The sequence below is a fragment of the Nothoprocta perdicaria genome, unplaced genomic scaffold (genome assembly GCF_003342845.1).
Source record: "Nothoprocta perdicaria isolate Ctin4 unplaced genomic scaffold, notPer1 scaffold_165, whole genome shotgun sequence".
Taxonomy (NCBI): domain Eukaryota; kingdom Metazoa; phylum Chordata; class Aves; order Tinamiformes; family Tinamidae; genus Nothoprocta; species Nothoprocta perdicaria.
Window position 1 is genome coordinate 978,845 of NW_020454816.1, and position 15,464 is coordinate 994,308.

Below are 15,464 nucleotides of genomic sequence, written 5' to 3' on the forward strand. Positions count from 1 at the left end.
GGAAGGCTAATCAAACAGGTCTCATTTCAAGTTCACATCATCGGCAGACCAAGCAGCTTCCTGCTAGCAAAGTGAAACTCATTTAACTCAGTGAAACGTAGTGTTCAAGAGATGATAAAAAAAAAAATCACCTCTGACCTGGGATCCAATTAGAAGAACTCATGTTCTGCTTACCATTTTAGATATCTGATCCTGCAAGTCATCTAGATATCACCACAGAACATTTTTCCCCCAGCTGAGGGGAACGCCTGCCCCCTCTTACCATCGTAACTCACTAAAAAGCCCCAACCCTTCTGACTTAAGCCTCCTGAGTCCTTGCTGCTTTCCATCTCAGTCCCTTCCTTGACACCCACATCTCACCATTACTCACCTGTACTCTGCTTCCTTTGGCCATATTTTCATGATGGAAAAAGTTTTCAGGCTTAGATCTCATCTCATTTCCTTTCTTAATAGAAAAGTGGCAGTATGTGAAGAYGACACTCACCTCATCTGATCTTCTCTGAAAAAGTCTCACCTACAGTTTTTAACAAACAGATCAAGCCAAAGATCATATCTTGCTTCATCAGGGATTTAAGACAGATATTTTAGAATATAGACCTTGAAAACTAAAAAGCAAAATACCTCCAAAATCCAATGTYACTACAGCAAAGGGAATAGTTCAACAAAGATCAGAAGATTTCAAGTGGGAGTTCAGTGTGTCAGGGAAAATGCTTGTTCTAAATATGTGTAGTTAATRTACCATATATCATCATCCATCTGGCATAGTTATTTGGTCAGTAGTTTCTTTACCCTGATCTGTCTCATGCTTTTTTTTTTCAAGTTGTCTTTTGTTCTAGCAAAAGAGGGTCTTCTGARGGCAAGTATTAAAGTTCAACCTAAGGAACACACAAGTAGAAAGTACTTACCAGGGAAAGGATTGAATGGCAGGGACCAGGACAGAGACAAGGGAAGACAGGGAGAAAATTGTTGCTTTTTTTTTTTTTAGTACTACTGTAAATTCTAGAATACGGGATCTTGGAAAAAAGCTACTTCTGTACCTCTTGTGTTTTACCTATAATTCTTTTGGCTATACAGAGACTGGTTAAACAGAAATCAACAGCTGCATCTAATTTGCTCTAAAATCTTTTGTAGTCTAAGATTAGAGCACATYTACAGTAAAGCAACTGCTGTGACAGCACATAAGAAAAAATGCAGAAGTGCTTTCATAATTTTTAAAAACTTAATACTAGAGAGGGTCCACTGTAGAGCAATGAAGATAATGAATGGACTGCAGCATCTATCATATGAGGAAAGATTAAGCAAGCTGGGGCAGTTTAGCCTGGAGAAGAGAAGACTGAGATGGGATCTGACCAATATGTGCAAATACCTCAAGGGAGAACGTGAAGAGTCTGGTCTCAGTGGTGGCCAATCACAAGCCAGTCACTAGAGGGAGCTCAACTAAACAGTGTAAAAACAAACAAAATCCATAACAGTTAACATAGAAAACTTGCACTCCAGGCAAACAAGCTCAAAGTGAATACATGGTAGTAAGCAAGTAACAACACAAAAGTCACATAATGTTCCTAGAAATAATACACATGTGCATTACAAACTACTTAATTTTTATTAAGGTACTTGTACAAAAACCATACTACAAAGCTCCTGTCACTCAAAAATGACACATTAGGAAAAACTTTGTATTARAAGTTATCTTGACTAGCATTTCCAAAACAAACAAAAGCTTTATTTTCATTATCATTATAAATAAGGAACATTTGGAATTTCAAAAAAGTACTGTCTCACAAAATTGCTTTAAAAATTCACACAAGCCTTTACAACCAGGTCAGAGTTAAGCAATTAAACATTAGAGGAAAAGCGAAGAAGCCTGAACTTCAGAATTGGGAGAAATTCAGGAGCACTTACRCATGGCTTGGGTGACTTGAACCAGCATTGTTGAGTGAACTCATCAGGACAGACCCTGTGTTATTACATAACAAATCTCACCGCAATTTCTGATGATTCCTAATATTATTAAGTGTCATAGAAACAATRCCCAAGAAATGTTTAGTTATATCTAAAATGGAAGACAAGGCGGTACTTTGGGTCACATTGTGAGGTAATCTAACAGGCAGCCTCTGAAGGTAAGACACTGAACACAGTTCATACTCTTCTTCATAAAAGGGGCAGAGAGATGTCTATTTATGCAATATAAGTTGACTCATTAATTCCCACTCAATCAAAAGGCCAAATTTTTAAAAATTCATTCTAGAAGCACAAGTTTTATTGCTGAGCGCATTGTGTTTCAGGAGTTGGCTTAGAAGATACATATAACGTAGTATATTTTTTCTTTTGTGTTTTCTTCTCAGTCATGATCGTATTTTCCTTCTTCTCTTGATTTTCTGTAGTTTCAAGTTGGGATTCAGCTGTTAACCTATAGGCAAAGCAACCATTCTAAATACATATTTAGTTAATAAAGAACAGGGTTAAAACAAAGCTTTAAGCCAAATCAGCAAATCAATTAGAGTGCACAGTTCAGCCATACATGAAGACAGAGCAAGTAGATTTTAAGAAAATGAAAGAAAAAGCTTATCACTGTCCTCACTTACAGCTTTGATAAGACTTTAAATGCATGCACTATCTGCTGCAGTGATAATCACTTGTGACCAGCCTTTAAAAAAAAAGAAGCACTCATGCTGCCACACATCAAAGTGATGAATTCACATGAAAACACAAGTCCAGGAAAAAAAGAAGTCCCAACAACTTAAAACAGAAGGGATAAAGTTGAACATCTTGCATTAATAATAGAAAAASAAAGATGGCCACTTCCCCCCTCTGCCCCCAACAGCCTGCACATATGTACATCCACTAATCGTTAATTAGTTTAGACTCATAATCAAGCAATTAAAATTTCCACCTATTTAAGTACATACTGATCACCTCTAGCCATTTTTCCCTGTCATGTCTTCTATAAATACAAAGCCTCTCAATGCCTTTTGATTAGAAAGTAGTTTCTCATCTGCTCRGAGTTACTCTCGCTCTTCAGTTCTCTGCCACTTTTCTTGGACTAGCAATAACAGAACTAGACAAATTATTGCACAACTAAACCACTCAAGTGCCAAAAATAATCTCCAAAGGCCACACTACTAGCCCATTCAGCTGCAGCATCACTCTGCAGTTCAACACCAAGTCACGTCTTGCACAATCATCAATTGTTAAAATACCAGTGATTTCTTCTCCGCAGAGCTATTGGATTTGTAAGTCCACAACCTTGCTGTCTGGAACTGTTGGACCTTTACATTTAGCTATAAYTCATGCAGAGACTTTACCACATCCAAGAGCAAAGTCCTCATTTTTTTTAAAGAAGCCAACATTGCAAATACTCAGATTTCATCATGACTTCCCATCTCATAAGAAATTGGAATGCATTATGATTAAAGGAAGTTCTCAGCACTAACTTGGCACCATCACTAGATGGTTTACTTCTTCAGTCRGATATATTAACAGACACTACTCTTTGGATTAGCTGTTTATAGGTTCTTACTGCCATTTCAAACAACATCCTGAACATGGGCATAATGGGATTCCCCTCTGAACTGTTACTTCATCTTCTTATTGCCTCCAAGGATCAGCTCCATAAAAGACCTTGCTGTTTTGACTCCTCTCTGATAGTTTGCCTCTTCAGTTCATAAGCTGTTACCAACAACTCCCTCTTGGGARACTTACTACCTTCCCCTACAGAGGAAATACAACTAAATGAGGTTGCATTTTTAACATCTTGCTTATWTAATCAGAACTCACCATTGCTCTCTTCAGTCTCTCCTATCAACTTTCACCACCCATTTCTAACCTCCCAGCTCTTTCCTCCTCAAAAACGGTCTCTGCATCCCCTTTTCCACATCCTTTTCAAACCATTTCAGAAGATGTTACTTGTTCAATTGCCCTAAGTCTGTTAACTGTATCCAACAAAAACTTAAACATCTGATCCAAAAATCAAAGTACTAAACCAATTACTTCTGAGTACCCTTATTTTGGGATATATCACACATTTCCGTGTTTATAGCTAATGATATTGTGAACACCGAGAAACTGTAAGCAACAGTTAAAACACACCATGAAGGAGAAGAAAGGAAGTTTAATTATGAGACAAACACATAGCTATCTGGACCACAGCTGTTTAGGTTTTAAGGCACCCCAACTTCCTCAACTATTCAAGTCTCTCCTCTCCAGCTCCGTGTTACAGCTAAGACAGAAGAATCAAGAACAATGCAAATRTGGGAGAGTTCAGGAAAGAAAAGTTATAGGAAAATTTCACTGTGCATTTGCCAAACAACTTATTCTTATTTCCCTGAAGGATGAGAACAAAGGATGATTTTTGTAATAGTTWGGTGCTCAGATATCAGATGTGTGCAGGCTCACATCTTAAACATAAAACTAAGTTAAAAGGAAAGATGGCGAGGGAAGACTAAGTTCTTGTTTTTAGTAGCAGACATCAGCAGGTTGTAAGCTCAAACCATCTAACACCAGCCCAGATTTTTTTTTTTTAATATCCAAAAAATATACATTGCTTAGATTACAAAGACAAAAGCATTAGCATAAAACAAAAAAGCATTCCAAGACCAAAAAATGGAAATTAATTACTGTGGTAATTTAATAGCTATCAAAAGATGACATAAGTTCCTAGTTCAAGGGAAAAGCTTGATCTTTAAGAGCTAAGTTGCAAACACTGCGAAGCATACAGATTATGAAAGGCAATTGCCTGTCAACACAGATGAATTTATAGCATAATATCTTATGAATTGAAAGTTTCATTAACCCAATTTAGATTAAGAACTACTTGATTTAAGTTAACTTTACATTTGAAGCTAGAATTTCAAAGTTGGTATGAGTTTTTTCAGAATTTTCAGCATGATAATTCTCTTCACATTGATTGGATATGCAACTCAGTTGTGTGGCAGCTTTGAACAGCTCAAGGAAATAGTACTGTGGGCAAGAAAGAAAAGCCAAGTGAACTACCATGCTACTCTCATACCTTAAACATTTTAAAGCAGTAGGAACATTACCATCTCAAAGATGCTAGTACAGTTTTAAGAGTCCTTTTCCTTACCCATTATTTTAGTCTTTCTAAGAAGTTTTGAAAGCTTGAATGTAGGCAGCTGGAGCTGAGGAATTAAACTGCATGCAATACTTAAGAAATAGATAAAGATTTGGATAGCACAGTTCATGCAGCGAAAGAAGAGAGATGTAGGTCTTGGCTGATTGCCTCGAGCATACACAGAAGCTGACACTGACCTGGGGGCAGTTGAAGTCAAAGAGCTATTGCCATTTCTGTCCTGTGAAGTGCAGGTATCATGATAGTCATCTCTGATTTTAATTCTTTTTCTTTCTTTTTCACTTTGTTCTACTCTGTTCGCTGCTTCAAAAGCTACATTTTTCAGTGATGATTCCTGGGCAGGTTTTCTTGGAGAAACATGACTTGGTTCCAAGGATTTTAAATTCATCTTTGTTTCTTCCTTTGTTGGCAAAGGAGCAAGAGAAGTTTCTTTTGCTGAAGTATTTCTGCTATCCAGGTATTCACAAGTAGAGTCCACTGGAATCTTCTCCCTTTTCTTTTTAGCTTTAGTAACTTTAAGTAACTCTAAGGACAGCGAAAGAAGGAATATACAGTTGGCACCACAAGACTAGAGTTAATTTACTGTCCACTGAAATGGTCACAAGTTATTTAGGAAGCAACACACTTGACACTGCCAAACATCTTAGGAGTTGTTAACCAACACCTATCTATCTGTCAGGAATAGCCCATTCTTCATTCTCCAGTCTATCATCAGCTACAGAAGTTAGCACAAAAAAGCAAGGAGACTTTCTCCCCATCACTCTTACCAAGACTTTCTAAGTGCACATGCTTAACACATGTTAAGCACACTCACTTCACTTTCCTTTTTTGGAGTCTACTGAGGCAAGCTTCCAAGCATTGTTTTCAACTAAGTCTCAAATAAAAACTTAGGTTTGGACAAGCACCGAGAGCAATGCACTTAGTTATTTCCTCACTCATCTTGCTCCGCAGATTACAGCTCCCCAGTGCACACAAATCCAGGTGCCAGCTGTTCTCAGGAGGGCCACTGTTGTCAAAACTTAATCCACATAGTCATGAACTTGTCAATTTTTCTTCAAGTTGTTTCAAATTTATTACAAAGCTCACATTGACAGGTCATATTCAACAAGTCAATATTATCTGATACACATAATGCTACTACTACTAAAGTGTTTCCAGACACTTCACTACACATATCCAGCTACACCCTAAAGCTGAAGATCTTCTGACTTGTTAGTCTAAAATTACTTAATACACATATTGAGTTGAGATCATTCAGCAGTTTAAGATTTGATTACTTCAAATCATTCAGTTTTTATACCATGTTATACATGGTATACACAGAAGATAAACTAATGTTAAGATGCTTATATCTAGAACCATCTAAAAGTCTCCACAAGCAAGTGACATGACTTAGAAAAGCTGAGAACAGATATATTCTTTCTTCCATAAAGAGAAAAAATATTTACCTTGAGGTTCGTATTTCATTTTTAGCTCGTCYACCATAACCCGCAAATTCATGTTCTCACTCTGACAAGCTTGCAAGTGCCTTTCGTTTGTGAAGAGTTTCCTTTCAACTTCCAGAACCCTTTGGCTTTCATACAAAGCTTTCATTCTCTGCAAGGATAGTTCATTTCTCAAGGTTTCAGTTTCTTTACTGAGGAGAGGTAGAAGGAACAATTATGCATGCAATAATCAAGAAAGTCATCTTAGGCAGCAAATGCAAAGTCAAATAAAGGTTATCCTACTGCACATATTCATGTGTTTACACATTGGGAGAAAAAAACCACTATCTGGAAGCAATCTTCCATTATCAGGAAAATTGCCGCTTGAATTTGACAGAAGGCAGCAGGTTACTGAAGACCTAAATGCTTGTTCTGAACAAAGGTGTACACAGAAGTACAAACATACGCATACTTAGCTAGTTGGAGAACTTGCCCCTTCACTGTTCTCTCAAGCTGATCCTCTGCCCAAGTTGCATAAATATTTTGTTCTTGACAAGCTTTACACGAAGATCATAAGTGGCCACCACAAATGATAATAGAAGTTCTCACTSGAGTACTCAGTACTCTTTTCGGAGACCATTAATCTCAAAAAGCACAACATGATCGTGCCTTAGTGCTCACAAGGTACTCAAATCATACCAGTTTCTCCTACCAATGAAACAGGAATTCCTGCAGTAGATATGTACCAACTCCTGAGAAAGGAGACAGCCTCATTAAAAGTTTCAAAAAGTCCCGAGGCCGGAATTTATAGTTAATAGATGGAGAATTCACTGCTTAACAAAAAACAGGTCTGAGCCTACTGAAAAGTCTCAGGTTTTATTACTGAGATGTAGGCTCTTTGCACAAAGGAAAAACATTTGCCATCTATTCACTCTAAGTAAAGGTTTAAGCAAAACAAAAACCATCTTGTTTTTAAATTAGCAATTCACTATCTTACTCATATGTTAGACTCAAAAGCTAATTACTAGAAATAAGAAATTAACATAAAAGAGTTTGGTCATTATCTGTTGCAGCAACAAATAGTGACAATCAGTACATGACTAAGCTCTAAGAAAGAACAGTTCAACAGGACTGGGTAACATGCAATTACATATTTAAACCAAAAAAACTAATAGATAGAGGATACTGAAGACTTTAACTAGCACCTGTGACTGAGGTCCCTCAGCACTTACTTTGAGTTGTCCAGTTTCATTTGAAGCAAGTCTGCATAGTAACCATCTTCAGACTCTCCTCCCCTTGAGCTAGTACCAGCTCCAGATTCTTCTGTGTTCTCATATAAGGTCTGATAGCAGAGAAAGTATTGACTTGTTTACCACTAGTCACATTTCCAAAAGACATTATCCTAGGCCTTAAGTGAAGTTTTGGTTCATTTCTTTAAAGAAGATTTCTTCACAAAAGCATTTAAATACAAATGAAAGCTCAATAGCTCTGGGCACTTACTAGTTCCTGTGAAAAAGAACTGAATCTGATAGTTCTCCCTTATCCAGTAAGAGAGTCATGAACTGCAAAAGAATTTCAAGTWGAATTCAAGAAAATAATTTTTTCTACCTTAAAATACAAATGACTTAGCATAATTATAGGGAGTTTCCCTCAGCCTCTATTTTTGGATTTCAACAGTCATTCCAGGTCCTGACACTACTTATAGCCTTAGGACAAGCTCACAGATGTGAAAACCGGTAAGGCAACCAAGCAATCAGCAACATTAAAATGGGTCAAGCCTAGCTTTGTGCCGCTTGGTTAAACGAAGACTAGAGCACACTGTTCTGCAGAGAATAATCCTAATGCATAAGCTCATAAACCCAAGTTCACGTTCAAAAGCTGTGCTAAGAAAGCATCAGAGCAGACAGTGAATAGGTCAGACTAAGCAGAGCTTACATCTGCACACACAAAAATTCCTCACCTATTCCTCACCTTTGAGCATATTGACAATAGGCTGTCAAATTGCAAAAGGRTATTTAAGAGGCAGAAAAAAGGTGCCTTACAAAAATGGTACAACAATTCTGTCTACAAAAGAGACAGTGTTTCAACYGTAAAGTCAAAAAGGATTCACAAAAAGTTCTCTAAATGCCCAATACAATTGAAACTAGAAACAGACTAAATCCATAGTAAATAATTAAAAAATAGTAAAATACCTATTTTTCATCTCATTCAAGTTAAAATCAGATGTCTGAACTCAAAGAGTTGAACATAAATACTAGGCATAACTATGTAAAATACTAAGATGTGACGTAGGAACACAGAAAAAAAACATTTCTCCAAACCAGAAAAAAAGGAAGAAAATTTCTGAAGTTCACAGAGAAAAAARTGTTTTCTGGCTGTAAATTACATAATCGGTCAAATCCAACCATGAGTAGCCACTGTATCACTTCACACCTGAAGATGGCTTTTACAGTTTTCATAACTCATTTCATAAGAAGACTTATTTTATAAGCAGACTTGTCCATGTGCTAACAGACTAAATACCTTATATTTTTCTAGTTGCCTCACTTTCATGAGAAGATCTTCTATCTCACCATTCTTTTGCTCTAACATGGACTGCAGGCGTTCCAACTGCTCAAATTCTGCCTGAGAGCCTTTCAGTTGCAGCAGCGTAGCCATTTGCAGCTGGAGAAGAGTAAAATCAAGATGCTCAAAACCAACATTAGGTTAAGTAACAGAGAAAACGTCAAACCTCTTCCCAGAAGTGTTTTTCCCAGCTTGACCTACTAATCATTATTTCTCTCATCCCAAATGTATAAAAAGCGCAGGATTAATTTAGTTCCAAAATTAAACCCTGTCTTCTCAGTTGTCATAGCCTGCAATAAATAGCCAAAGCCAAAAACTTAATCAACTTTAGGTGGCAAATCATTTTCCTTAATAASTAATCTTTAAAACACTCTGCAGGACACACAAAACATAACATCCTAGTCTTAAAATTTGCATTTTGTAACATGCAAGCTGTTTTAGCTACTTCTAGGTTTCCAACAAAAGGAATTATTTCAAGCAGAGAAACATCCTTTATCATTACAATTGTAAAAATTTAACCCAGTCTTGCATTTCAAGGATATGTTTCTGGTATTGTCAACAATATGATAGCATACAGGGCCTTAAGATATTCAGTTACAAGTTACATTTTTCAAACAGACAAATATGAAACATTAATAGCAACACTTAACAGGCTGTTAGTGATACTGTAGCATTTTTACCAGTCTAGCCAGTACAGATAAGGCAACACTAGAGGACACACAGTCACAAGGAAAAGATTAAGTGAAACAGTTTAGGTAACAGATTAACAGAGAAAGACAGAGAAGAGGACTTCACCTATCGAAGTCTTTTATGTCAAAGAAAAAACATTAATGAATCTCATATGCTATATCCTTCACTAGTGTCCACAGGATATAAAGGGCAGGTGAATGCAGAGGGCAGATGTATTCACCTCTAGCTGACTACAACTACCCTTTCATTTTCCAAGCACAAGACCACCAAGCTTTCCCAGCTTTTAACAACAGAGCCCCATTTTTAAGTGGCAAAGTGGAAACTGCAGGTGATATTCAAAGAGGGGAAAAGCAAAACAAAACCCCACACTTATTAGCTACCCTGAGCGAGGGGTACTCAGTCCCTGACTGACACACAAGATCACTATACAAATAAGTTGCAACACAGAATCACAGTAAAAAGCAAAGACATTTCTAACAGGGAATTAAGACAGGAACTTAGATAATACAGGTCTGTACTTCCAGTGCCACTCATCACCACTCAGAGTTAGGTATTCTTCTCAATCTAAGCAACCAGATATTTGCTTACAATTTGAGGATCCACCGTTTTCTGGGAAATCATGAGCCAAACATGAAACTGGTAAAAGTTTTGGAGCTTCTGCCTTGCAATACTTTGTAAGGCAGCTTTACACTTCAGATTTCTCTACAACTCATGTTAGATTTTACTAGTTGACAGTTTTACTTAACTGAAAAGCTCAAGTACTACCTCAATTCAATAGCTGAAGAAAAAAATGACTTTTAGTATTGCACTGAGTATTGAGAGAAGCACGATGGGGACAAATAGAAAAGGAAGCAAGCGGTGGGTGGGACAAACAAAACTGCATGACCAGAGTAAAGGAAAACTTCCCCTTTTCCTGGAGGCCTCAATGTGGATAACCTCAAATTCACAGATAAATTATTCATATAGTACCAAGGTAAGAGATAAGGAAAAAAAATGAAAGAAATTGAATGCTACAGTTTTACTGACAGGAGCTGTTTTATTTTTTATTCAAACAACTGCTACCAATTATGTCATAGACATGTTCTGCATAATCCAGAACTATAAGAAGTTATATGCAATAAAAAAATTGATGAAATATTAAATTCAAATAGGTATAATACCCTCCACTTAGCTGAGCTCCTATATCTATCACCTCATAGACAACTAATTTTTGGTATAATTCCTGCCTAGATTAAGAAGCTGAAATGCTCTAGCCTGCATYGTAAAACATTGCTTGTCAGACCCCAAGGAAACCCTGGAGTGTTACAGTAATGGTCATACCTTCATTCTTTGCAATTGTTCTCTAGTGAATGCATGCTGTTTTTGTAGTGACTGATATTTTATTTTCACACTGATCAGCTGTCGTTCCATTTCTGCCCTACGGTCCTCCACCTACAGAACATTATCAACAATTATTACTAGGAAAATTATAATACTTGCCATTTGGATGCTGAGCTTTATCACAAGAAGGTTATCCAACAATTATAGTTGCTTTTCAAAGAAATACTTTTCTGACGAGAATCCTTGACAATATCTGCTATTTTAATTATTTCCAAAACCAAAATAAGTAGACATTATATATATATATATCAGCTGCAGTCAAATCAGCTAACTGACAGAGGCTTTTCTTCTATTTCTTTTGCTAACTGATTAAATTAACATTTATTCTGCTTCAGTGGTACTGTAACAGATTTGTCCATGGGCATCAGAGCAAGTTATCTGGAAAAATATGAACTACAAATCAATACAACAGATGCCCTCAGTGTGATCTGAGTACAACTTTCTATACATGTAACACTAGCTTAACTATTAAACCAATATTACTTCAGAAGCCCTCTCAATTTCTCACACAATTAGCCCTTTTCAGCAAGTTGTTCGAATTCGCAGTTATCACTATTTTTTATTATTTAAGGTGTCCAGCATTAAAAAAAGRGTGACCAGCTGAACAAACTTCTTTAAAACTGAGAGCTGCAGACAGAACTGTCACAAATCCTCACAGGCCCTTGGTCCTCCTTACCAAAAACCAAGTAAATAAGACACTGCGCATTAAGGTAACCATTTCCCCAACTTCAAASTGACTCAGATTTCCCCCCCCCCCATCAGCCCTTGGTCTATCCCCAGACAGGTGAAAACTCAAGTAATACTTGAGGAATGGAGGGTCAAGCATGCCACATGAGAAAAATATTTTCAAAACAACATAATAACTAAGATTTACGATGAAGTGCTTCTCTCCTCTGAACATTCTCAAGTGTGGCATAATTGTACCTCAGCAAAGAGCGAGTTGCCTTTACTTGTAGGATCCAAAGACTGCTGTASTGCATGATCCAGTTGGACCTGGAGCTCTTGATTAGCCTCACGAGCTTTCTAGAAAAATTCAAGAGTTATGTAAGACAATATAACTATATAAGAGTTGTCTAAGAGTTACATAAGACTATTAGAAACCAGATATACTGTTAAGTTGTTAACAAGTTGTGTCTGTAGTTACGGTCAGAAAGGCAAACTTCCATTAGTAGGTTTGATATTTTGTTTGCTATTCAGGACAAGAATAGAACGAAGTCCTTCAGAGGATAACTTGGATATTGATCAATTCAACATCAAGTATCRAGATCATTAGCCTTGCTGTGTTAGTCTCAGATTCCTTACCTCCAGAACAATCTTTGAGAAGACATTCAGTAAAAAATACTATTTCAGTTGAAATAAAGTGACAATTCTATCACAGTGACCCATGGAAATTTCCCATTAAGAGACTGAATTATGCTATGAAAGWTATGTCCATATAGAGCTTTCCAGATATAATGCCAGTTCAGAAAGTATTCAGCTACAGGTAATACCTAACAAAAAGCAATTAAACCAAAAAACTTTCCACCCCAATGCTGTCTTGCCTCCTACCTCCCCCAAATTCCTTGCCTTATTTCCTTGAGAAGCTAYAACTAACTAATCATGGAATTCAGGGATTATCCAGCACCATGTATCAAAGGAAAAGAATACCTCTAATGCATTGCAGTAAGAAACAACTTCTTTCTCCCTCTCTTCTTTTTCTGCCTGTAGGCGCTCCAGCTGATTACGTAAGTTGCTATTTACAAGTTCCAGCTGCTCTTTATTGTACTGCAGTTCATTCAGCTTCTCTTCAACATTGGCCTAATGACAAAAATCAAAGATGAAATAATAGACTTACAAAATATGATTGTAAACACAGCAGGTCTGAATGAGCCAAATACATCTATTAGTAGCAATTACTGTTAATACAAAATACTACTTGGAAAAAGGTTGCATTAAGGTCTGTCACAGCTATCCTTGTTTGCTCTATTGCTCTTTTCTTATTGCTAAGCCAATACTAAGATAGGAATACTGCAGCTAAAAAAATCAAAGGTGCAAAGGGCTTAATTTTATCTTGAAGTAGCTGACATTACTCATAACCATGGATTAGTCACAGACCTTCACGCTTTCTAGTTCAGTGAGTTCCATCTGAAGATTGAGCATTTCTGAAGACATGGTCTCRTGTACACGTTCAGACATCATATGCAACTCCTCCGATTTGGCAGCAATTATTTCCTTCTGATGATCCACCTTATGTCTCAGTTGTTTCTCCGAGAGCCGAGTTTCATCTAGTTCAGCTTTCAGGTTCTCCAACTTAAAGACAATTGACAATTCAGTGACACCATTATAAAAAGTTTTTCAAAACACAGTACTTTTCAATTCATGGTCCTCTCACAGAGGATGTGCCACTTCCTTAGAAAATACAACTTAACATTAAGCTTTTAAAAATAACCTTTGAAAACTAATGGAGATGTTTTAAAGAAGAAAAAAGACAACAGAAACAAGTTCTTATCCTAAGGTATCCTAAGGAACAAATACACTCACCTTGTTAATTATAAAACAATAATTGCATTAAACATTCTTATTCTTTTCCAACTAAGTCAAGCTTCAATTAAAGCTATAGTTAAAATCTTAATTTTCTTTTTCAAAAAGTGGCTTAAAAACAGTATGAGCTTAAAACTGATTCAAAACTACTCAATTTACATGGTAAATTAAGATGGCACTATACAACAAAACTGTTGATCAGATTTGTTTGGGTAATMAGTATGTAATTGTGCATTTGACATCCAATTTCCCAAATGCTATTAGCAACATTTCAGTAGTATATCAAGTTCAAACCTTGTTTTTAAGGTCACTTATTTCTTGTCCGTGAACTCTGACAAGCTGTTCTCTTTGTTGATCCAGTTGCATGTTCTGCTGTTGCTTGAGAGCATCACATTCAAAACTCAGGCTTTCTAACATTCTGCTCTTAAGCTCAATTTCTCTCTGAAGAGAATATCTCTCTTGTTCAAATTTCTGGAAAAATATGAAGTGTGAACATGGTATTCATAAATGCTTGAGTAACAATTTATTAGATACAGGCTCAAAATCAAGACACCATCTGCTTAAGACCTTAAATGCACTGTTGAGGTGCTTTAGTCCCACTTAAGGGATTGGGATTTCATACCCACATTTCAAAACTTAAGTCTGCTGTAAATTTGAGGCTTATCTTTTTATTTCTTCCCATTCAAAGTGTGTGGGCATCTTTTCAATAGCAGGGTGATASGACTCTCTTCCAGGTGGTCAAACAACCGAAACAAACCTTAGCTCTGTCACTAAAAAAGGAAGCAGGGTAATCCATGGGCAAAACAGACTAGAYTTAAATACAGGGCAGCTCTTAGGCATGTTCAGACAGAAAATGCCTTGCAAAATTATGAAGAATATGAAATATTAAATCTATCCTGTAGTATTTACAGGATTCTCTTTTCTGAGTTGTTAAGAAATTGACCCAGAATTTSTTGATATTTAGATCACATGAACCCCAATTTATTACTGAAGAAATCAATTTTACTAGGTTGGTTGTAATATTATTGTTCCAGCTTAAAGTAGTACAAAGTTAGTAGGGAGAAACTTCGTAGTATGATAACATAAACTGTTTAACATACACAAAATGCATGCTCTAAAACAAATGCTCTTTAGGAATTAATATTCAAATCGTGTTAGACATGGATGTAATATTAGCTAAAAATCCTATCATTAGCTGTATTTGATATATTTGCCATAAAATGGTACCTACTATCTTACAGCAGATATAAAAAAATTCCTCCCTAAAATTACCTAAATGAAAAAGGTTTACTGAAATTAAGCTATACTCTTAAGTGCACTAGAACATCTGCTTTCCAGAAAGGTTAGAGTGAAATCGGGAATTTTGACATGATTCTTATTCCAAAAATATAAAACAGTACCTCGGTTTTGTCTGTCAATTCACGACGTATTTCATCCAATTGATTTTGAATTTCATTTTGAGATTCAAGTAGGTGCAAGCCATATTGTGCTGCCTTCCTTCGTTCGTTCTCTGCTTCCTTGAGTTGTTGACGAAGACTTAAAATGGTTTCTGTCTCCATTTCTTTTCCTTTTACTGCTTCCAGACTAGAAACACAGAATGATAAACAATAAAAATAAACTATAATCACTGTAGTTGATCTGAACAAAAAGMTAAGATGTCTCTTAGGAGATCTTAAGCTGATAGAAAGAAAACCTTCACTGTTTTCCATTGAACAATAACGGTCAGTTTTCTGTGCAACTGAAGCAGGTCCTAAAAAAGCCTTTAAGAATAGTAAGATACTTCATCACCCTACACG

General features: G+C 36.5%; 1 protein-coding gene across 2 annotated transcripts in view; it reads right to left on the reverse strand.

Moving 5' to 3' along the window:
- Positions 1 to 1,631: 1,631 nt before the first annotated feature.
- The window catches only part of SPDL1 (spindle apparatus coiled-coil protein 1), a 17,641-nt gene continuing 3,808 nt past the window's right edge, over positions 1,632 to 15,464 (reverse strand). Inside the window, exons 3-13 of one of the 2 annotated variants that reach the window (XM_026035705.1) lie at positions 15,069 to 15,252; positions 13,963 to 14,139; positions 13,243 to 13,437; positions 12,796 to 12,945; positions 12,073 to 12,171; positions 11,089 to 11,199; positions 9,037 to 9,177; positions 7,746 to 7,855; positions 6,538 to 6,725; positions 5,269 to 5,614; positions 1,632 to 2,410 (exon numbers count right to left, since the gene is read on the reverse strand). In XM_026035705.1, coding sequence (XP_025891490.1) covers positions 2,260 to 2,410; positions 5,269 to 5,614; positions 6,538 to 6,725; positions 7,746 to 7,855; positions 9,037 to 9,177; positions 11,089 to 11,199; positions 12,073 to 12,171; positions 12,796 to 12,945; positions 13,243 to 13,437; positions 13,963 to 14,139; positions 15,069 to 15,227 — 1,827 coding nt within the window. In that variant the 5' untranslated portion in view covers positions 15,228 to 15,252 and the 3' untranslated portion in view covers positions 1,632 to 2,259. Of the gene's footprint in view, positions 2,411 to 4,781; positions 5,615 to 6,537; positions 6,726 to 7,745; positions 7,856 to 9,036; positions 9,178 to 11,088; positions 11,200 to 12,072; positions 12,172 to 12,795; positions 12,946 to 13,242; positions 13,438 to 13,962; positions 14,140 to 15,068; positions 15,253 to 15,464 lie in introns of those variants that run through there. The other variant, XM_026035704.1, reaches the window with a different exon arrangement.